The sequence below is a fragment of the Arthroderma uncinatum genome, assembly GCF_011692745.1.
Source record: "Arthroderma uncinatum strain CBS 119779 chromosome Unknown scaffold1, whole genome shotgun sequence".
Taxonomy (NCBI): Eukaryota; Fungi; Ascomycota; class Eurotiomycetes; order Onygenales; family Arthrodermataceae; genus Arthroderma; species Arthroderma uncinatum.
Window position 1 is genome coordinate 1,591,163 of NW_022983863.1, and position 20,689 is coordinate 1,611,851.

Consider the following 20,689-nt stretch of genomic DNA (forward strand, 5'->3'; position numbering starts at 1 on the left):
GGGAGTGCCGCGCATATATTGTCCTCCAAATGTGAAGCTGCCATTGCAAGTGATAATGTTTAACCGGCCCCATCCGACGAAAATGCAATATATGTCGCTACGACCGATCCCTCTAGCCCTGGGAGACAAACATACGACGTTCGATAAGGGTGGTGAGATACTGGATGAGGTCGAGGTCGCGGAAAGGGAAGCAAGAGCTCAATCCTCAAGGCTTATAGCTAAGCGAAGACTGGTGACGGTGGTCAAGCATGTGCCTTCGTCGAAAGAGCAGGCTCTCCCTGTGCTTATCAACCAAATCAACTGCTCCTTTGAAATGGACAGGCTGCTCCAGAACAATATAGGGCTGATTGGAACGAGACCGAAACGGGCCCTAAGTGTTAGCCAGCGGGTTGTTGAATCGGCAACGACAGCATGGGGTATCCTTCTCTGGGGGATATCGTATGTTGTGATGGTTTGGATATACCCCGTCATCACCAAGGGTTTCATTGCACTGCTTATCGGACATCGGATAGTAGCTGAGGTGGTTCTAAAGATACTGGAATGGCGTGCAGCACCTGATGCGGCTGCATTGAAGGATATATCCGCCACGGCTCAACAGATTGATATCAGACTTCAGCAGTTCTGCTATTGGCCTATACAATATATGACACTACGCAAGAGGAAGGACGACTGGGAGAGTGTGACGAACAGTCATCCGGACTATATCAGATTCTACAATAGTCTCTGGCTCGTGGCCAACGATGTCATCATCGGCATTGCCCTGGGTTCATATATCGTCGACAACGCCGATACTGTGGCCTCACAAATCAACGCAGTGCTAAGCGGCTGGACTGTCGACGGGCTTCAGCAGACTATATCATGGCTTATGGGCTGGCCGGCCGGCCTGAAACTCAACAATGAACTGGCTGTGTTTTTGGGAGACCTGTTCCTATGGGTCATCGCCCATTGGGCCAGTACGTGGTTCCCTCTCCCTTTAAACAAGTCAAAAAGGTTCTTGATACTGACAACAATTTTAGGTGCACTGGCGAGTCTCCGGCCGTTCCTTTCACACGTAGTCTACATAATCGGATGTGCGAGCTTCGCCGGGGCCAGCATGTCGATTGCCATGTTCTCCGACCTCCTTACCATCTTCACCGTCCACATATATTCCTTCTACATTGCGTCTGCACGTATCTTTAACTGGCAGCTGACGATTATAATATCCCTTTTCCACCTCTTCCGCGGCCGAAAGAGAAACATCCTTCGAAACCGGATAGATTCCTGTGATTACGATCTTGACCAGCTACTCCTCGGCACGATCCTGTTTACGCTTCTTTTCTTCCTGTTGCCTACCGTTCTTGTGTTTTATATTACTTTTGCATCTGCCCGGATGGCTATTATTTCTCTAAAGGCGGCGCTTGATACGTGTTTGGCCTTTCTCAACCATTTCCCATTATTTGCATTGATGCTGCGGCTAAAGGACTCGCGGCGACTCCCTGGTACGTTCCCCTTTCCGTGTCTTTATCCTAGCCGGTGCTTTCATGTTAACCATATGCAGGAGGGACGCGGTTTGAGCTCCGGAAACCAACCCTTCCCAAGCCGCCAAATGATAAGCTCGAATATACGGAGACGTCCTACATCCACCTCAAGGTATGCCTCCTTTGAAGATATCGAGATTTCACCTCTTTACTAAGACCATGCAGTCAATACCCCTTTCTCTCAGGGAGATGTTCGACCAGTACTTCCGCCTCGGCCACCGTATCCGCCAGCACTATCTCTCACCCCGAGTGATCCTCTGTCTTGCCACTGGCCAGTTTGTTCCCCCTATCCATCGACGCAACCTGTACAGCCTACAGTATAGCATGCTCCCGGCCCAGCGAGTAGGCATAATCGACGTATGGTCACGCTTGACGGCGAAGAGCACATCGACCAGCAGTGGCACCCACAGCAGCGGCGGCGGAGGAGGAATGGGAGGCGTTGGAGTCTTGTATCGAGCTCCGTCTTTTCCTCACATGCATGATAGACGGCGTCGAGGGTGACGTACATAGTAATACTCTTCTTCACTACATAACGTTCATCATTGTCTCTAGATGTATATTCACGTAGACTCAACTGTGCTGCCTTTGACAGCTACATTCCAGCAAGTGAAGCTGATATCCCTGACAATGCCAGTCACCTACACTGTCCATCTATCATATAACTACCATCTATAGTGTATCATTCACTATAACTACTATCTTCCTCCATACTGTCCTGTAACTAGAACATCCTACAGCGTGAATATGACAAAGAGAAAGCCTCACTCTCCTCTCACTGTCTCTGCTGTCCTCTCGCTGCCTGTCTCGCGCTACTCTCCCTTCACTAGCCTGTTACTAGCTGTGACCATCGCATCGTTTTCTATATAACGTCCTCATCTTCCCCCTCGGCGTTGTTTCTCTCTCTTTCTTTTCTCACCCGCCGCTCTGAACTGCAACCCGCAGACACCAGAGCGGCAGGTCTTATATATAACAGGAGCTTCTCCCCCCAGCAGAGGCTTCTTCTTGTTCACAACAACAACAGCCAGCTCAAGGTCTTGATTTGATTTACCCTCTTCTCGTCGCTCTTTGCCAGCCAACTTCCAAAGCAGCCACGACAAGCCATTCAAGACCTTGACCTCCCTTCGCACGCCCGACCCGCGCTTTTCGTGTCCGACAGACGCCAGCTCGCATCACTGCCAGGCCGTCGTCGAAGACGACAAGATGCACGGAAAGTGGACTGAGGCCGAGGACGTCGCCATCGTGGCCTTCCGCCTGGGGACAAACCTGAGTTGGGAAGGCATCAAAGTCAAGTTCGATGCCGTCTTCCCTCAAGCCAGCGCCAAAGACCTCGAGTCTCGCTGGAACAAGTCACTCAGGCCGACAATGCCCCCAGGTGCGAGCAGAAGTATTGCCGATGTCTTTGATGACTACAGGCATTACAGACCGAGCCACATCGCCGATGGCAGGGAGAGGAGACTGGTGCTCGAGGTTCTGCGAGTGTTGGAGCAACATCCCAACGACAGGGTTGTTCCACCGCACCCAGGTATGTCTTTTCTTCTCTCTTCTCTTTCTTTGAGAGGTAGCTAACTGGTTAGAACTCGAGTCTGGAGATCAAGGACTCCAGCCAGCGGTCGCTCCACCAAGCTCAGAGAGCACCCAGTCCGTTGCGCCTCCCCGGCAGCCAAGTCCACCCCAGATACCGCAGCCGGCACCATCGCCGTCCCAGCTCTACCTTGAGGGCTGGGCTCCAGCGGGTGTCGCAGCGACCTGGGGCCAGGGAGAGCCCGAGCAGCAAGGACAGCATGGGTATGGGAGTGTCGAGGGCTACGACCTCCTTGGTGTGAGCGACCCGACAAGCCAACAACTCGAGAGCGCGTTTTTCGAGCAGGGAGACTACCAGCAACCTCCCACGCAGGCATATCCGCCGTACTCGCAGCAGCAGCAGCAGCCAGCCCAGCCAACCCAGCCAGCTGAGCCGCAGCCGCAGCAGCAGTCGCAACTAGAGCAGGGACCGTTCGATCCCAATATCGACCCCCGGCTCTACGGATATCAGTGAAGACAGCAAATGGAATACAGCCAATACTCATTTCATTTCTTCTTCGACAAAAACTCTGCGTCCTGTTCTCTGTTCGAATTCCGCGCCTCCTCCAGCATCACGTCGATCCCCCTCTCCTTCAACGTCTTCTTCGGGGCGAGTCAGCTGTCTAGTTTCAAACAAGTGTCGAGTCCTGACTGCTCCTGGGGTCAACTCACAAACAAACACTTCTTGTACTGCCGAAAGACATCTTCACACTCATTCGTCGACGTGTTTCCGCGAAGGAACTCTACCCAATCCGTTCTTTCAGCTTCTTCTTCTCGTGTCTCGTGGTCATCATGTTTCTCGACGGAACTTACTCTCGCTATACCACTTGAGAAAGCACGAGTCGTACCTCCTATCAGCATCGTCAGCACAGCTTCTTTGATTCTCTCGCCCGCAACAGAGTTGGCAATCTTACTCTTTGATCTCGTTGCACTCGGGTGCCAATGACGCAGACATGTCGGTGTCAAGTCTTTAATCTCGCGTCAGACAATCTCTAGCTCAGCTCCAAGCTCAATCTGCAATCTTCAATCTTCAATCTTCAAGCTGCGACTGCTCGACTTCTTCGTCTCCTATCTCGCTTCGACCTCTCTCCAGCTGAAACTTCTTCGAGTATCCTTCCGGCAAGCGACGACACGCGAAGTCACCTCTTTCAAACGAGTTTAGCAGTTCTCGACAAAAACAGCTCTCAACCACTCTTCAGCATATGCTGCTACAAAATCTCCACTCAAAATTCTCTTCTCTTCTTGACAATTTGTTAACGGTGTTTCTCGGAGGCAAGGATAGCGTCTTCTGTTCTGTCTTCTGTTTTTCCGTTCTTCTGTTTCTTTCTTGTCTTTGTCTTTCTCTCTTCTTGTAAAGGTTCCGCGGCAAATAATTTCTCCGACTTCTGCCAGCCGAACCTTAAACATTTTGTGCATCTTGAACTTTTTTTGATTTACTTGCAAAAAAGCTGTGATATTCGATTTGCTACGGACAAAATGTCCTTCTTCTTGATAACTTGAGAATATCTCGCGCTTCTAATCAGCAAATACAAGCAATTTACCTTCCTCCAGTAGTCTCTCCCTTTATCTACTCACGCCGTTAACCATCCTACCATGGAGGGCGCAGCAGACTTCACTCCCTTCCAGGAGCAGGTGCAAGCTGCCCTGATCAGCTCTACCAAAACCACCGGCCAGATAATAGCTGAAGATCTCGCCTTCCACCGCTCCCTTGACTCCAATGTCACCAAATCCCTCGACGAGCAGGGCAACCGACTACTCAATCTAACTAATTCGCTCCTCCGAATCGCATCCTCGAATAACCCAGACTCGCCATTTTCCAGCAACTCCAGAACGAAATCTGCGCGTCGTCCGGTCTTGCGCGACGAAGAGTCGATAGACGAGAACTGGAAATCTGTCGTGGATGTTATCGATGAGCTGTTGGAGAAGGCCGACGCGTGTCTGGATGAGTTTACGGGTATAATTAAGAAACTCAGTCCGTCGCAGCAGGAGAGACAGCGAGAGAAAGAGAAGGAGAAGGATGAGGGGAAACAGGGGTTTCCTAGCATGTATAGCTATGGGCCGTCGAAGATACCGAAGCCACAGCTATTATTTGACGTGCCGTTGAATAATGCTGATGATGGCACTGCGTTTAAGCCGTTGCTTAAGACGAAGCCGCATGCCATTGTTCCTTTTGAGAAGAGTCTGGGAGGCAGCCTATCAGATCCTACCAAGCCGTATGTCCTCCGTTTATCATCCATGTGTAGGTGTATATACTAACTTTATCTAGATACAACCATCCGTATAGCCAGGAGATTGCAGAGTTCACGTATCCGGAATCGGTCTACAAGTCTGCAGAACCGATGATGTACCAACCCGTGGAAACTACAAAGGCAACGTTCGTGGACACCCTTGAAGGCGTACACGCGATGCTAGCAGAGTTGAAAAAGGCAAAGGAAATCGCAGTCGATCTCGAGCATCACGATAGCCACGTCTACCACGGCATCGTATGTCTGATGCAGATAAGCACGCGCGAACAGGACTGGATTGTAGACACGCTTAAACCATGGCGAGCAGAGCTGCAGGTTCTCAACGAGGTGTTTGCAGATCCGTCTATCGTCAAGGTGCTGCACGGCTCGAGTATGGATGTTATCTGGCTACAGCGAGACCTGGGACTATACCTGGTTGGACTGTTCGATACGTACCACGCGTCGTGTGCGCTGCAGCTGCAAAAGAAGAGTCTCAAGTTCCTGCTACGGGAATATGTAGGATTTGACGCTGATAAGAAGTATCAGACTGCGGATTGGAGGATACGGCCGCTTCTGCCTGGCATGTTAGACTATGCGAGGTCGGATACGCATTTCCTTCTATACATCTTCGACAGGCTGAGGAATGATTTGATAGCTGCGTCGGAGGAGGCGGCTGGAGGAACAGCGGAGGACGGGATTGAATATGTGCTTTCCCGGTCCAAGGAGTGTGCACTACAGCGCTACGAACGGCCGACCTACGACTCCGTACGCGGTCGAGGCAGCGGCGGATGGCACGACATGCTCTCCAACAGTCCCGTACTGTTCACACGCGAGCAGTTCGCCGTCTTCCGTGCTCTGCACGAATGGCGAGACAGGACATCCCGAGCGGACGACGAGAGCACGCAGACGGTACTATCGAAGAGGTCGCTGTTCAGGATTGCGCAGGAGATGCCCGAGGATAAATTCGCGGTCCTCCGATTTGCGTCGCCTGTTTCTGCATCTCTGAGGAGCCGGGCGGAAGAAGTTGCCGCGCTGATCGGAGAGGCGAAGAAGAACGGTGCTACGGGCCCGGAAATGCATGAGATGATCCGGCGACGATCTCCGGCCGCTCAAGCTGCTCGAGCAGCAGCAGCAGCAGCAGCTTCTCCTGCTTCTCCTGCTGCCAAGGTTGTCGCCGTTGAGGATGGGATGGACCTTGACGTGAACGATGCAGGTGTAGATGCAGGCGTGGGTGTCCGTACCTCCGTGTCGCAGTTCTGGGGCCAGGTCGAGGATACAGAACACCCCCAGTACTCCAACTATGCGATCCCAGCATCCGCGCAGGCCCTACAGCTCTCCCTCCCGCTGCCGTCGATGCCGGTCCGGGTTGTTGAGGATAACATGCCCAGTGCCAGCTCTGGTCTTGATATCGACGAGGACGAGGACGAGGATGATGACGATGACGATGACGACATGGAAAACGAGGAAGAAGAAGAAGCAAGGCCCAAGACGGTAAAAAGCAACGAGATCTTTACTGTGAAACAGTTTGGAGTACCGCAGAAACGGCAGGGCGGGGCGCAACTAAGGTCTGATGACGATGAAACTGCCCCTGCGGATCCTGGTAGGGGCTTCGATATGGCTGCGTCTGAGATCTTGCTTGATGACACTAGTGCAGATCGGAAACAGAAGAAGGGACGGCGTCAGAAGCAGAAACAGAGGTCGTCGCTGGGCAAACGGCGACGAGAAGATGGCAACGAGGAAGATGCAATGCCGTTTGACTACGCGAATGCCGAGTCACTGATACACGCAAAGGCAGACGACGGGCAGGACCAGGGGAAGCAGGGCGGGAAAGGGAAAGGCAGGAGGTTTGACCCGTACGTCAAGCTGTCCAACGCGCCGTCTGGAGTGAAGAAAGTGCGCAAGGAGACAGCTGGTCGATCGCATACCTTTAGATAGATGTTACATATAAAAATGCAAACCTGTTGACTGTATATCCCGGAGCTGCCGGAGTTGCAGGGCCATGATTTGCTGCCATCCACCCACCGTCGCCTAGGCAGTCCACTCGCCATGCTCACCTGAAGTACCCATATCCATATATGTATCCATAGCTCAGACGTGAAGAGTTGTTCCGATAACAAGCTCGAGGGATCGGAGAAGCTGAAACAGGGCGTGTCGCAGTTCACACAGCTAACTTTGCATACCCGAGCCTCGCAAGATTGGCGAGCTGCTTAAAATCTTTAACTAAGGCTTTAACTGGGCATTAACCAAGTTTGTGCCTGCTTTAACTAATCGACTGCCCTAACGAGGCCTTAACAGCAAGCCTTAACTGTGTAGCGCACGCCAAGGCCCTTAGCCTCTGTTTAGCCCTGGCTAGCCTGCTTAGCCCCTGTTTAACTCCGGCTTGCGCCCCTAGCGCCGCTCTAGGCACCCCCCTGGGCCTGTCTCCGGGCGTCCTCACGCTTGCTTAGGCTTGCTTAGGCTTCCTTAGGCTCTCTCTCGGCCTGTCCTTTGGCTTGCCCCCTCGCTCGTAGGCGCTACATGAGGTCATGCGACGAGGCCTCTGTACCTGCTTCCTCTGCCTCTACTCTTCTCTCTCAGCTCTCTGCTCTTAACTGTACCTTAACTATCCTAACTCTTAACCCTTAACCTTTAGCTCTTTAGCTCTTTAACTGTTTAACTCTTAACCCTTAACTGTTGACTGTTAACTCTTAACTGTTGACTGCTAACTCTTAACTGTACTGATACTGCAACTGCCGGCCCCACCCATGCACACCATCCTTAAAGTAGATCACTAGCCCCTTTCGCCCTCGTCAACTTCTCCCCGCGACCAGCGCCATCTTCATCTCTCTCGCCCTCGACTTCAACCTCGCAGTCAACGCCGTTATCGATCTCGATCTCGTCTCGTCTCGTCTGCTGCCGGCGCCGTTGGACCATTGGACGCACTGCACTCGACCCATTGACGTTGGACGCCCTCGCCACCAGATACCGACGCTCAGGATAGAGGACTGCTCCAGCTCGATGACCGCTTCGATGCAGTCGTGACCTCGTAAGGAAGACTGCCTGCTTGAAGACGTATAGACGGCTAATGTGAATGCAGCACACCTGCTCGATCATCTTCATCTCTCCATCCAAGTTAGCAGAGTACTATGTCAGTCGCAACCATGCTGCAGCCAGCATCCCGCGTCTCTCGCGCATCAACATCCTCATCCTCATCCTTCCAGCCCATGACCAGACAGAACACCATGTCGTCCCACGACGCCCGCTCCATGCGCCAGTCGAAGCGCATGTCCGTCACGGCGCTCTACCTGTCCATGTCCGCAAAGGAGAAGGACCTCGAAATATCAGACGAACTGGCAAGGGGTGCGTTGAACACTAATGTCCGTGATGGGTTGACGATACTGACTGCATACAGCGCAAAAGAGCCTGCGGGAACTCAAGTCGAAGATATCTACCCAGTCGAAGAAGAACTTCGTCCTCGAAAAGGATGTGCGGTACCTGGACTCGAGAATTGCCCTGCTTATCCAGAATCGCATGGCCCTTGAAGAGGTGAGTTTTTATCTTTACTCTTACATACACTCGGATACACTAACAGGAACAGCAAAACGAGGTCGCAAGCCATCTCGACGACGCCTCGGATATCCAGGAAGGGGCCTTCCCCAACGATGACAAGACGCAGAAATACGGCAATCTCCTCTTCCTCCTCCAGTCCGAGCCCCGTCACATCGCCCACCTCTGCCGTCTCGTCTCTATGGCCGAGATCGACTCCCTCCTCCAGACCGTCATGTTCACCATCTACGGAAACCAGTACGAAAGCCGCGAAGAACACTTGCTCCTCACCATGTTTCAGTCCGTTCTCACCTACCAATTCGACAACACTCCTGAATACTCATCTCTGCTACGGCAGAACACTCCCGTCTCTCGTATGATGACCACGTATACCCGTCGTGGACCGGGACAGGCATACCTGAAACATATCCTGGCAGGCCAGATCAACTCGCTCATCGAGCTGCACGACATCGACCTGGAGATTAACCCGCTCAAGGTCTACGAGGCCATGGTAAGACAGATCGAAGCAAGCACCGGATCCTTGCCACCGTACCTGGAAAGAGCCGTCACGGCTGAAGTGGCTGCCGAGAACGAGCAGGTCCAGAATATTATTGCGCCCAGGCTCAAGATGTTGACCGATCTCGCCAATAGCTTCCTCAAGACCATCATCGACGGCCTCGAAGAGACGCCCTACGGCATTAGATGGATATGTAAACAGATTCGCAGCTTGTCTAAACGAAAGTACCCTGATGCCCAGGACCATGTCATCTGTACCTTGATCGGTGGATTCTTCTTCCTACGCTTCATCAACCCTGCCATCGTCACTCCGCGATCGTACATGCTGATCGATGGAACCCCCGCCGAGAAACCACGCCGCACACTGACCTTGATCGCAAAGATGTTGCAGAACCTGGCTAACAAGCCCTCCTACGCCAAAGAGCCCTACATGGCCAAGCTGCAGCCATTCATCCAGCAGAACAAAGAGCGAGTGAACAGGTTCCTCCTCGACCTCTGTGAGGTGCAAGACTTTTACGAAAGCCTGGAAATGGACAACTACGTCGCACTCTCCAAGCGCGACCTGGAGCTGCAAATCACCCTCAACGAAATATACGCTACCCACGCCCTGATCGAAAAACACTGCAACACCCTCGCATCCGACCAAAACTCTCACCTCCAGGTTCTTCTGCAGGAACTGGGGCCCGCACCGCCCCAGATGCCTCGCAAGGAAAACCGCGCCATCCACCTGCCCCTATTCAGCAAATGGGAAGCCCCCATTGACGACCTCACCTCCGCCCTCGACATCACCCAGGAAGAGATCTTCTTCATGGAAGCCAAATCCACCTTTGTCCAAATCATGCGTTCCCTCCCCCACAACACCTCCGTCACCCGCCGCCCTCTCCGCCTCGACCGCATCGCCGAGGCAGCAGCAACTCTCAAAAACGACGCCGTCATGGTTCGCAAGGGTATCCGCACAATGGAACTCTTGAGTCAGCTTCAGGAGCTCGGCGTCATCGATAGATCAGATGACTTCTCCCTCCTCCGCGATGAGGTCGAGCAGGAACTCGTCCATCTCGGCTCATTACGTGAAAAGGTTCTCGAGGAACAACGTAAACTTGAGGAAGTCTACCGTACCATCCGCGACCACAACGCTTATCTCGTCAATCAGCTAGAAACTTATAAATCGTACCTGCATAATGTCCGCAGTCAGAGCGAAGGGAAGCAGCGCAAGACGCAAAAACACCAAGAACTAGGCCCGTATAAATTTACTCATCAGCAGCTGGAGAAGGAGGGTGTCATTAGACGCAGTAATGTCCCAGAAAACAGGAGAGCGAATATCTATTTCATGTTCAAGAGTCCTCTGCCCGGTACTTTTGTCATCAGTCTGCACTATAAAGGTATTTCCCCGTCGTCTTTTCATTTACCTTTGCTGCAATTGAATAACTAACTGTATGTGTCTAGGACGTGCCCGCGGCCTTCTTGAACTGGATCTAAAACTTGACGATTTGCTAGAGATGCAGAAAGACAACCAAGAAGATCTAGACTTGGAGTATGTCCAGTTCAACGTCTCTCGAGTCCTCGCGCTGCTCAACAAGCGGTTCGCGAGGAAGAAGGGATGGTAGTCTTATCTATCCACTAATTACTTTTTCCGTTTCATCTATATCAGCTTCCTTGCGCGCAGAAAGAGGCGGAAGAATCTTTGCCGGTGCGTTTACGATCAACCCGGCGTGTTGTGTTTTGCTATTTCCCCCCCTTCCCTCCTCTCTCGTTTTATCTTTCCCCCTCGAGCTATCGCTATCGTTGGTATCTTAATATGGAGACTCGGAGGCCATACACGATTGTGCTTGGAGGTATATTGATATTTCTATTCCATGTTATGTTATATTCTATATGGCGATCATCCAGTGGATACTCTGTTCCTTTACTTTCTCCTGTTCTCTTTTCTATATCTACTATGTTACTTACAATTCCCCTTCTCATCTTTTGTGCTTTGGTTTACTTACATACCCCTGGTTTCTGCTGAGTTATGTCTATTATTACCTTTTATCTTTTTTATCTACCTTTACGTACTCTCTTATGCTCATCTCATGCTCATGTCTGCTTCATGTTACCTGTATCTCAATATCAATCTCAGGAAGAAGGGAAGGAAAAGGACTTGTTATCAACCCTGCTTTCTTTCTCTCCTTGGTATCTATATATTTTTATTCATCTATCTCTCTCTCCTTGACACCGCCTATATACAAAGAGGAAAAAGGAAAAGGAAAAGGAATGGAAAGTATCTCTCGAACTACTGTTCAATCAAATCAGCATCTTCAGTGCGGGTCTCAACCGTTTATTAGTCTTAAACAACATCTCATAGTAGGCACACTAATTTTAACGCTATCCCCAGCACGCACTTTTGCCCATTCAGCGGATTTTCGTCCCTTTTTCGTCCATCCTGGTTTCTTCCCCCACCAGAAACCATACACCAACATCGAACACCAGCCACGAAGGAACCCGAGACCGTCTCACCCTCTCGTCTCGTCTCATCTGCGCTCTGTAGACTCGCTGCCGTCCTCCCGCGCCGCTGGAAAGACTCCTTGCTCCGCCATCAACCCCACGCAAGACGCCGCGGAAGCTACTACATACGCATCACCTCCGAACGCCAGAGGCAAATCGCCCCTTTCGACCCTCTCCCTCCATATCTTTAACAGCACGCCGTCGTTCAGCTGTCTGTACCTTTGATAAACTCGACACATATACAAGTCGGACACGATGGCAACTGCACCACAGCCAAAAGACCTCCCCGTCGACCCTAAATACGACCACTACAGCTTCCCCACGTCGGCTCCTACGCCTCAAGCTGGTCACCCGGGCTATACCACCACCGAGCAGGATGCTCAGGTCTTCCAGCTACGGTCTCTGTTGGAGGAGGCTGGCTGCAAGGAGAGACTAGACACGCTGACCTTGTTGCGGTTCCTGAGAGCTAGGAAGTTCAATGTCGAGGCGGCGAAGACCATGTACGTTGGAGCATTACAATATTACAGCTGTGAAATATGGCTAACACTGTGTATAGGTTTTTGGCTTGCGAGAAATGGAGAGCGGAGTTTGGCACAGATACTTTGGTTGCGGATTTTGATTATTCGGAGAAGGCAGCAGTGTTTGAGTATTATCCTCAGTATTACCACAAGACCGACAAGGTATGTTTGTTTCCGTCGTCTATTCAATATCCAGCAGTATTCTGACCCTCATCAGGATGGACGACCCGTGTACATCGAACAGTTCGGCAAGATCGACCTTACAGCCATGTACAAAATCACATCCAGTGAGCGAATGCTCAAACATCTAGTATGCGAGTACGAGAAGCTCGCAGACAACCGTCTCCCCTCCTGCGCCCGAAAATCCGGCCACCTGCTCGAAACCTGCTGCACAATAATGGACATGAAGGGCGTGGGCATCTCAAACGCCTCTTCCGTCATCGGATACGTCCGACAGGCCTCTGCCATTTCTCAAAACTACTACCCCGAGCGTCTTGGAAAGCTCTACATTATCAACGCCCCATGGGGATTCAGTACGGTCTTCGGCATGGTCAAGGGTTTCTTGGACCCCGTGACCGTCAAGAAGATCCATGTCTTTAGCTCCGGATATGAATCAGAGCTCCTCTCTCAGATCCCCGCTGAGAACCTGCCCGTTCAGTTTGGTGGCAAGTGTGATTGCGAGGGTGGTTGCGGGTTCAGTGATATGGGACCATGGCATGACCCCAAGTGGGCTTCAGCTGCTCCCAAGGAGGCTGCTGCTACCAAGACGGAGGAGACAGCTGTGCCAGCTCCTCCAGCTCCAACGGAGGAAAAGAAGGAAGAGAAGGTCACTGCTGAAGACACCACTGCTACAGCCGCTGCTGCTGCACCTGCACCTGCAGCACCTACAGCTTAGATGATATAGGCCTTTTTTTTAACATACACGGCTAGCTCTTAATTGTTCTGCCAAAAAGACAGAGGGTAGAGGGTTTCTGATACATTGGAACAAGGGGTTCATCGTTCAAGTTCATATATACATACTACATGATACTTCTTGACAGTTTGTTATCGATCCTACAGGCATACATCCTTCTATATTCCTTTTGCCAATGGAATATCAAAAAGTCGACTTATTTGGAATAGAGATGCGTCTTTTTAACCCTAACCCTTGTGGACCGTTAGATTATTCCCTGGACTTGGCCTTTAATACTTCTTAATATAGAGAGTAGCTCTAGCTACCCCTACCCTGGCATCTACCGACAGGCCTTGTTAATATCAAATTGTCTTATTGTGCAACGGGACCCGTGTCCAAAAAAATTAACAGCAAAAAATGTCCATTAATCATAAGTTAACCCCTTTTTTGTCAACGGCTAATTACATCTTCTCAACAACCCCAGTAGCCAGCCGCGCTCTCTCAGCTTTGCCCACGGTCGTGGCAAGAGGAGCAACACTCCCACTATGACTACTGCCTTCCTCATCTCCATCTTCATAACCAATCCCGCTCCCTTCCCCTTGTAATCTAAACAGAGTCTCCAATGACCTAGCATAGACTTCGCTCATTTCTCCATCCCGCCATCGCTCTTGTTCCTGTGGTGTTCCAGCGGGGGCTTGAAGAAGCCACTCCGGGTGTTTTCGGAGTATATTGCGTATTCGGTCGATATCTTTCTTTCTTTCATCGTTCCGTCTTTGAAGTTGATCCGCATCCAAATGCGCCGTATCTTCGGATAAATCGTGTTTAACATTATCTCCATTACCGTCGTAACCTTCATAGTCTTGCATCTCAAAATCCTCATCATCCTCGTCATCGTTTAATGCATTATTTAGCGCGTCTTCATATGCCTTTGCTGCTTTGAGCGGTGCATCTCGTCTCATCTGCGCAACTGTTGTCGTGAGTGATTCTAGCTGCGCATAGAGAGATGTAAGTCTCGCTGCGAGATCGGTGTCAAATGGTTCGTACTCGATTGATTCGCGGGTTGTCAGTAGCGATTCAAGGTTAATTGTGTGTTCGTCATCATTGGCAGCGCCTCGTTTTGTCGAGGAAGATGCCGTGGTGTCGATTCCATTTATGCTTATCGAGGGGATGGCTGAAGTGAATGTCTTATTTATAAACTGCGCTGCATGATTAGCATTTGTGTCATTTTCCCGAGTTCCGACTGAACGGCGCTGAATGGATAATATATACTCCGTCTACCAAACTGCGCACGCGCTCTTTCATAGGGTCCGAGTCATCGTTGGCGGATGGAGGGAAATGGAGATCGATCTTTTCGCGGGCGACGGTAAGTGTGTTTGTGTAGAGATAGGAAAGGTCCGCGGTCGACTGGAGTTCGACCTTGCGGTGGTGAGGTTCCTGCATCGTAGCTGTCGTCCTAGTGCTGTTCTATACCGTCGAGATGTCTGTATCTTCACTGTTTGAAGTGATATCAAGTCGTATATCGTCGCTTTTGTTATCTGATCGCGATGCCAGTGTTGACATCCTGTTCGGGCTTAGCGTGGCACCAGTGATGTCATGGTTAGTCAGCAGCTTTTTCTTGCTTATTTTTGATGTTAATTACTTGGATAACGCGGATATAGAAAAGACGACGCAGACAGGCTCTCCCTCCTTTTATCGTTGATGTTAACCTTGAATCTAAGGGATCTCCCTCCTTATGGCGACGGAGACGGCACCGCTACGGCTTACCCCTGAAGCTGGAGACTTCATCCCCTAACTCAGCCGTCGTATAGCAGTCAACATGACGAGCGGTGGTGGAATTCTTCTGGTAGACAATACCTGCCCACCACCTCAACCGGACGAAGCAGAGATCGAATTACGAGCAACTCGGACCAGCACCGGCCATAAATCACTAGCCAAGAAGTTAACTGGGATTTCAGTTCGAGAAAACCTTGCACGACGAAAGTACGCGAAATGGCAGAAGGGACGTTACAATGGCGTGAACGGTGCGAATGGAGACGACAGTAGGCTTAGCAGGGAGGAGTCGGCCACTACCTTGGAAGCCTCACCGTCACGGAGCTCATCAATTGCACCAGCATCATCTCTCCGACGAGTTGAGTCGGAGATACCTACCGAAGCTGACACAGGTCTACACGAACAGCTGACGACGGAAGAATCGCAGCCACAAGCACAAAGCGAAATAGATGTTCTATACGAAAACCAACGAGGATGGTTTTGCTTTGGCAAGCCGATATTTTCGAAAAACTCGCTTCTGAATTTAGATCCACCGGCCTGGATGACGGGCAGCCTTGAGCAGAGTCCCGTAACGATCGCCAATGCGCAGGTGCCTGATCCAAGCTGGGAATGGGACTGGAAGACATGGTACGTCGACATGTCATACGACGTAGACGAGGAGGGCTGGCAGTACTCTTTCTCCTTTGCCTCGAAGTTCGCCTGGCATGGAACGCATCCATGGTGCCACTCGTTCGTTCGACGGAGACGATGGCTAAGGAGGAGAGTGCGAAAGTCGAAACATAGACCCGAAAAGGGCATTGTCGGTCTTGGCTCGATAGGGAGCCGTGAGCACAGCATTACCAGTGCCGGCGGAGCTGGGACGACCTATACAGGCCATCACTCGGGCATGTCCCACGAAGACTGGGAAGAAAGGATTGCCCCGGAGGATATTACGAATGTCGCGGTTCTATCTAAAGCTATTAGGATCGCCACACTTGATCGCGAGAGGATCGATGCCGTTAAAGAATTCATACACAGGGGCAGAGACGAGCTTGTCCTTTTGGAGGATAAGGTGAGAACAAATCTACCATTGGCGTTTGATTCCCCTGCTAACATGTTATTTAGATGCCGGATATCATGTCGATGCTTCTCTTCCACTCCTCCCGTCGACAACTAATTAAGATATTGAAACAATCAGTGGATGAAATACCGCAGGACTCTACCGATGAATCAGAAAAGAGCAGGAGGGAGAACCTTCACAAGGCCTATAGAGCTGGCGAACAGCTCATGAGGGAGTCGCTGGGTTGGAACGGTGCATGAGGACACCATTTACAGTCTGTACCAACTCCGTCATAAACAGTCAATTAATATCATTCATACTAGACTTGTCTTTACTCTTATCTCTATTTATTATCTCTATTTATCATTCTGTATGTTCTATCCATCTGTTTGTACACTGTTTACCCGTATGGTGTAGGCTTACTAAGCAACCCAAGTAGTTTAGCTCGAACCGCGGAAGTTGAAGAGAAAAAAGATCAAAAAGGCTTTTTCGGCGTCAACAGGCCAATATCAAACACCGTCGATGTCCTGACAACTTCTGGGGCAGCTCAATGCTCTGCGGCAGCTATCAATGTTCTCAGGCAGCCGTTACTGCTTGTCAAGAAAAGCAAGCACACCCGTTGCCGAGAATATCAGCGCAGTCTTGAAAAATGAACCTCTCCTCTTCCTCTATCCCCCAGCCTTTGCTTCGGCGGTGGAGAGCTCAATTCAGCTCACGACAGTACGATCACCTCCCTATAATAAGAGACAGTCAAAAGCTCGAATAAGTCGGGAAGCGGAGGACACGCCTCCCAGCCGCCCGCAATGGACGATTTCACCTCAACAAAGCTCCGAACAACCTCGTAACGAGTCGATTCAACCTCAACAGAGCAGCCCCGAACATGCCGTCCCTCACGACACTGTGAAGCATCAACCTGTCTTGGAACATACACCCCATGATAATATTCAACCTCCGCCTGTTGTGGAACATGTTCAGGACGACAGTAAATTGCAATCCAACCGCAAGCAGAGTGCATCTTCTATACCTCATCGAACTCCATATCCACCACCCCCCAGACTTCAAACCCCCGGGCTTCATTCTGAAGTTAATGATATAGTGGCGCAAGAGAATGTTCAATCGACGAGCGGAAACTATAAAACGGAGGGTCGACCTATAGACAGAATCGTACCGGCGAAGAGGGGAAATCCTACTGGATGGATAAAGAAATCAGCAAAGGGGACACCGCTAAGATATACAAAACGTATGGCTGAACTCGACAGGCAACCGGGTACCGCTAACCCTTACTCGGCGCCAACATACCCTCCATTGCGATATATTCGCCATGGCTATAACGATCCTATCAGTCACCGCCTACATCCGCCAAAAACACCAGAGGCGCATCGATGGAATGTCCAGAGTCGGATTGGCATCTGCCAGATACTTATAGAAAGCATACAGGACATTTTCGCTACTAAACAGGAGCTTCCAACAGATGAGTATCAGAAGACGATTTTTTTGAATGAACAAGAGGTGGTTGGGTTACTGGGTGATGAGCGCGAAAATATGTGGGTTATACCGTTGCTGAGCGGATGCCGTGCGCATGTCCTTCCTCAAAAGTCCAATTCGTTTGAGCCTCGCAGCTTGGTGTTAAGTGGTACACAGCCAGCCGTGGAAGCCGCAGAGAAACATATCCGGGAGCTCATACAAAAATTACCAAAGAGTAACCTCCCTCCTTTTGCTCCGCCTCTTGAGAACCCGCGCCAGAAACCCGTGATACGGTCAGTATGGGTATCGCTACCACCAGAGCCACTTCAACCCCAGAAAAATGAGATAAGCACTCCGGAAACCTGGACTGTTAAGTCCTTTGCGGACTATATCGAAGATTTGGTTAACACACCTGTTTCGAGATTGGTCCATGGACGACTCAAGCATGCGCTCGATATGTCCCATAGAGATGTGATCGGGGATATGATCCGCCGCCTCTTACTTGACCCTGAGAACAGAAATTTCTTTTCATCTCGGTCCATATCTCTTTCTGTCTCCTACTTTGCGAGGAGCCACGGTCGCGCATCACTTCAATCTCTGCTTCCAGCCTTCGAGGGCCTAATGACGTCGCGGACAGCAAATTCACTAGTACGTGCCGCTGTCCTTCGTCGGGATTTTGTGGTTTTGAACTGGTGTATATCTGCTATGAAACGCCAGAGGATCCATCCTCGCAACTGGATTTGGGTATCGATACTCTCCGCAATAACCCCACATACCCTCCGGTTTGACGTGCTGGTGCGGGCCAAGGAATCCGGAGTTCTCGACGACCAACATGTGTTCCAAGTTGCGGTCTCTACTGCCATCCAGCCAGTCTTTGGGCAATGGCTAAAGGGCGGCGGAAGTGTACCTGGCTTCATCGAGGCGATGGACCAAAAACTCGGTAATGGCTGGTTGTCCGTTCGGGCTATCGATAGGTTGCTCCTAGAAGGGTCTTTGAGCAGTAAGCCAGAGGCTATCACCGATATTCTCCTATTTTGCAAACAAAACTCTTTCAAGTTGGGTACCATGAGCTTAAACAATGCCCTTTTTTACTTCCTCCATCAATCAGACACCGCCGATACTTCGTTCATAGAGCTATACTTGAAGTTTACAGAAACTTTCCAAAGTAAGGGCGATGATCGCACCATGGATATACTCTGGCACCTTGCCTGGAGAGCCAGATCATATAATATCTGTCGAGTTCTCTGGCGATATGGCTGCCTCGACGGTTGGGTCACCCAGAAAATGCAGGCTAGCATATATTCATCACTCCGTCGCGAGACAAACAGTTCTGTGCCGGAACGTGAGCTCTGGCTCCAAAACATCGGCAAGGTTGTGGCTGGCGTCATTCCGTTCAACAGACTGAAGAAGGGAATCAGAGAAGACTTTACAAAACTTGTACACGGGGAACACATCCCAATTTCCGACGACGACATGCCTGATCCTTCAACACAGCGATCAGAGCTAGCAAAGCGTTTGGTGCACAGTGATATTACTGCCTTGGAGAATGCGTACGCCCATAAAGAGCCCCTGGACAAGGCCTTAGCAAGAGCATACGCTTTGGACAAGGAATGGGGTCCCTGCCACGACAAACCGGTCAAATGGCTACGGGAGAACAGTGTCCAAGTCAATAGCGCCAGGTGTATAAAGCCCGCCCCCCCTAAATCCAACTCTACCAAACCCACCAAGCCCGAACCCATCTCACTGGATGGCTGAGCATTTATTTCCGTCTCAAAATTTATACCCTGTGTTGCATATATAGCGAGCTTCCTCCGTTGTATAATAATGTATCATTATTTTAGATGTAAATCTATATTGTTTCCTAGAGTTGACCAATGTGTTTCCCATAAATTGAATGGCCATTTTTGCACCCTTAGTTTGTTACCTAGAACTCCATGACCGCGCATTTGTACGAATGCTTAACCATATACGTTCGCCCGTAGAAAACCACGATGGTGTGCTATATTCCTAGCACTGTTGCAGCCGCTTACAGTATGTGAATCTGTATATTCAAACGTCCGCTATCCTGGCCGTGGGTGCTAGACCGTAGTTTCTCATCGTAACATACTTGTATAACGCTGTAGATACTATGGCTATGCAATCATGCATGCCGTATCCATAACTCAATCAACAGACATGGTGACCTGGATGCTCTCCATTCTCATGAAGCGGCAGGCCATCAGGGGGCCCATGGTAAGGATCCGCCGTCGGAATCATGCCCACATCTTCCTTCAGATATAACACGAACCGGAAGGCAGAGTTTCCATTAAGATAGTACCGATGTAGCTGCTTACTCCTGAGGAAGCCTAGACGCTCATATAGCTTCATTGCCGGCGAGTTCGTTATTTCCGTCTCCAAAACGATCTAGAAACGAGAGTCAGTATCTCCCTTCCGCCAATATCAAAGCTATGCAGGGTGAAAATGCTGTACTTCGTCTGCATCCCTCTCTATCATGGCATCCATGGCCCGACGAACCAGCTTGGTGGCTATCCCTTTCCCCCTGTGTTCTTCCTTCACCGCGAGCATGGCGATGTATCCCCTCAACGGCCCGCCACGATGAGGCTCGAGTTTCGAAACCACGACGCCTACCAGGTTATCCTTCTCGTCCATCGCCATGTAGCAGAGGTCCCCCCATTCGTAGAGAAAGTAGCGGTAGACGTAGATGCTGTATGGCTCCGACAAGTCGTGGGATATCAGCTGGCGCATGGCCGCAACGTATTCGTTCTCCTTCGCGGCCTCATACTGGATGTAGCGGAACTGCGACGGAGCGTCCGCCATCGCAGGTCGAGCAGGCTGGAGATATCCGTGGCCCGCGAGAGATCAGACAGCGGACAGAATAAAGGGAGAGAAAGATGCTGGTTTATCGTGGCTTTTTGTCGCTTTGGCTTATTCCGCGTCTTACATCATCGCGGTGGAGCTCGAGGTTTCGCAGGGAAAGAAATCTATCTTCTCCCTTCTTCCTCTTCCTCTTCCTCTTCCTCTTCCTCTTCCTCTCTTCATAGGCTGTATAGAGAGATTCTTCCCTTCTCATATCGTCGAGCTCGTCTTGCAGCTTGCTGACTTTTATCCATGTGATTGACACTAAAAGTTGGCCCACTAGCTATTTTATTTATCCAGAGGCGACACCCTTTCTCGCAATAATC

General features: G+C 50.7%; 8 protein-coding genes across 8 annotated transcripts; 6 read left to right on the forward strand and 2 right to left on the reverse strand.

Moving 5' to 3' along the window:
- Window positions 1-91: 91 nt before the first annotated feature.
- On the forward strand, window positions 92-3,552 carry GIQ15_00488 (N-acetylglucosaminyl transferase component Gpi1; the record flags this gene model as incomplete). The annotated part of the gene is made up of 6 exons (XM_033547905.1): window positions 92-953; window positions 1,017-1,478; window positions 1,538-1,629; window positions 1,683-1,966; window positions 2,606-3,039; window positions 3,092-3,552. The coding sequence occupies 6 exons, from the start codon at window positions 92-94 to the stop codon at window positions 3,550-3,552; spliced, it is 2,595 nt and encodes an 864-aa protein (XP_033408856.1).
- A 1,118-nt stretch (window positions 3,553-4,670) lies between these two features.
- Window positions 4,671-7,237, forward strand: GIQ15_00489 (exosome component 3'-5' exonuclease; the record flags this gene model as incomplete). The annotated part of the gene is made up of 2 exons (XM_033547906.1): window positions 4,671-5,290; window positions 5,344-7,237. 2 exons carry the CDS (start codon window positions 4,671-4,673, stop codon window positions 7,235-7,237), a joined length of 2,514 nt encoding a protein of 837 aa, XP_033408857.1.
- Window positions 7,238-8,442: 1,205 nt separating this feature from the next.
- GIQ15_00490 (ras-GAP) lies at window positions 8,443-10,947 on the forward strand (the record flags this gene model as incomplete). Its single annotated transcript, XM_033547907.1, has 4 exons — window positions 8,443-8,641; window positions 8,694-8,827; window positions 8,880-10,722; window positions 10,787-10,947. The coding sequence occupies 4 exons, from the start codon at window positions 8,443-8,445 to the stop codon at window positions 10,945-10,947; spliced, it is 2,337 nt and encodes a 778-aa protein (XP_033408858.1).
- Window positions 10,948-12,079: 1,132 nt separating this feature from the next.
- On the forward strand, window positions 12,080-13,237 carry GIQ15_00491 (SEC14 cytosolic factor; the record flags this gene model as incomplete). Its single annotated transcript, XM_033547908.1, has 3 exons — window positions 12,080-12,324; window positions 12,381-12,504; window positions 12,560-13,237. The coding sequence occupies 3 exons, from the start codon at window positions 12,080-12,082 to the stop codon at window positions 13,235-13,237; spliced, it is 1,047 nt and encodes a 348-aa protein (XP_033408859.1).
- A 458-nt stretch (window positions 13,238-13,695) lies between these two features.
- GIQ15_00492 (uncharacterized protein) lies at window positions 13,696-14,674 on the reverse strand (the record flags this gene model as incomplete). The annotated part of the gene is made up of 2 exons (XM_033547909.1): window positions 13,696-14,430; window positions 14,513-14,674. The coding sequence occupies 2 exons, from the start codon at window positions 14,672-14,674 to the stop codon at window positions 13,696-13,698; spliced, it is 897 nt and encodes a 298-aa protein (XP_033408860.1).
- Window positions 14,675-15,050: 376 nt separating this feature from the next.
- GIQ15_00493 (meiotically up-regulated 65 protein) lies at window positions 15,051-16,303 on the forward strand (the record flags this gene model as incomplete). The annotated part of the gene is made up of 2 exons (XM_033547910.1): window positions 15,051-16,055; window positions 16,109-16,303. 2 exons carry the CDS (start codon window positions 15,051-15,053, stop codon window positions 16,301-16,303), a joined length of 1,200 nt encoding a protein of 399 aa, XP_033408861.1.
- Window positions 16,304-16,613: 310 nt separating this feature from the next.
- GIQ15_00494 (uncharacterized protein) lies at window positions 16,614-19,262 on the forward strand (the record flags this gene model as incomplete). The annotated part of the gene is made up of 1 exon (XM_033547911.1): window positions 16,614-19,262. The coding sequence occupies one exon, from the start codon at window positions 16,614-16,616 to the stop codon at window positions 19,260-19,262; it is 2,649 nt and encodes an 882-aa protein (XP_033408862.1).
- A 411-nt stretch (window positions 19,263-19,673) lies between these two features.
- On the reverse strand, window positions 19,674-20,324 carry GIQ15_00495 (uncharacterized protein; the record flags this gene model as incomplete). Its single annotated transcript, XM_033547912.1, has 2 exons — window positions 19,674-19,910; window positions 19,977-20,324. 2 exons carry the CDS (start codon window positions 20,322-20,324, stop codon window positions 19,674-19,676), a joined length of 585 nt encoding a protein of 194 aa, XP_033408863.1.
- Window positions 20,325-20,689: the final 365 nt, after the last annotated feature.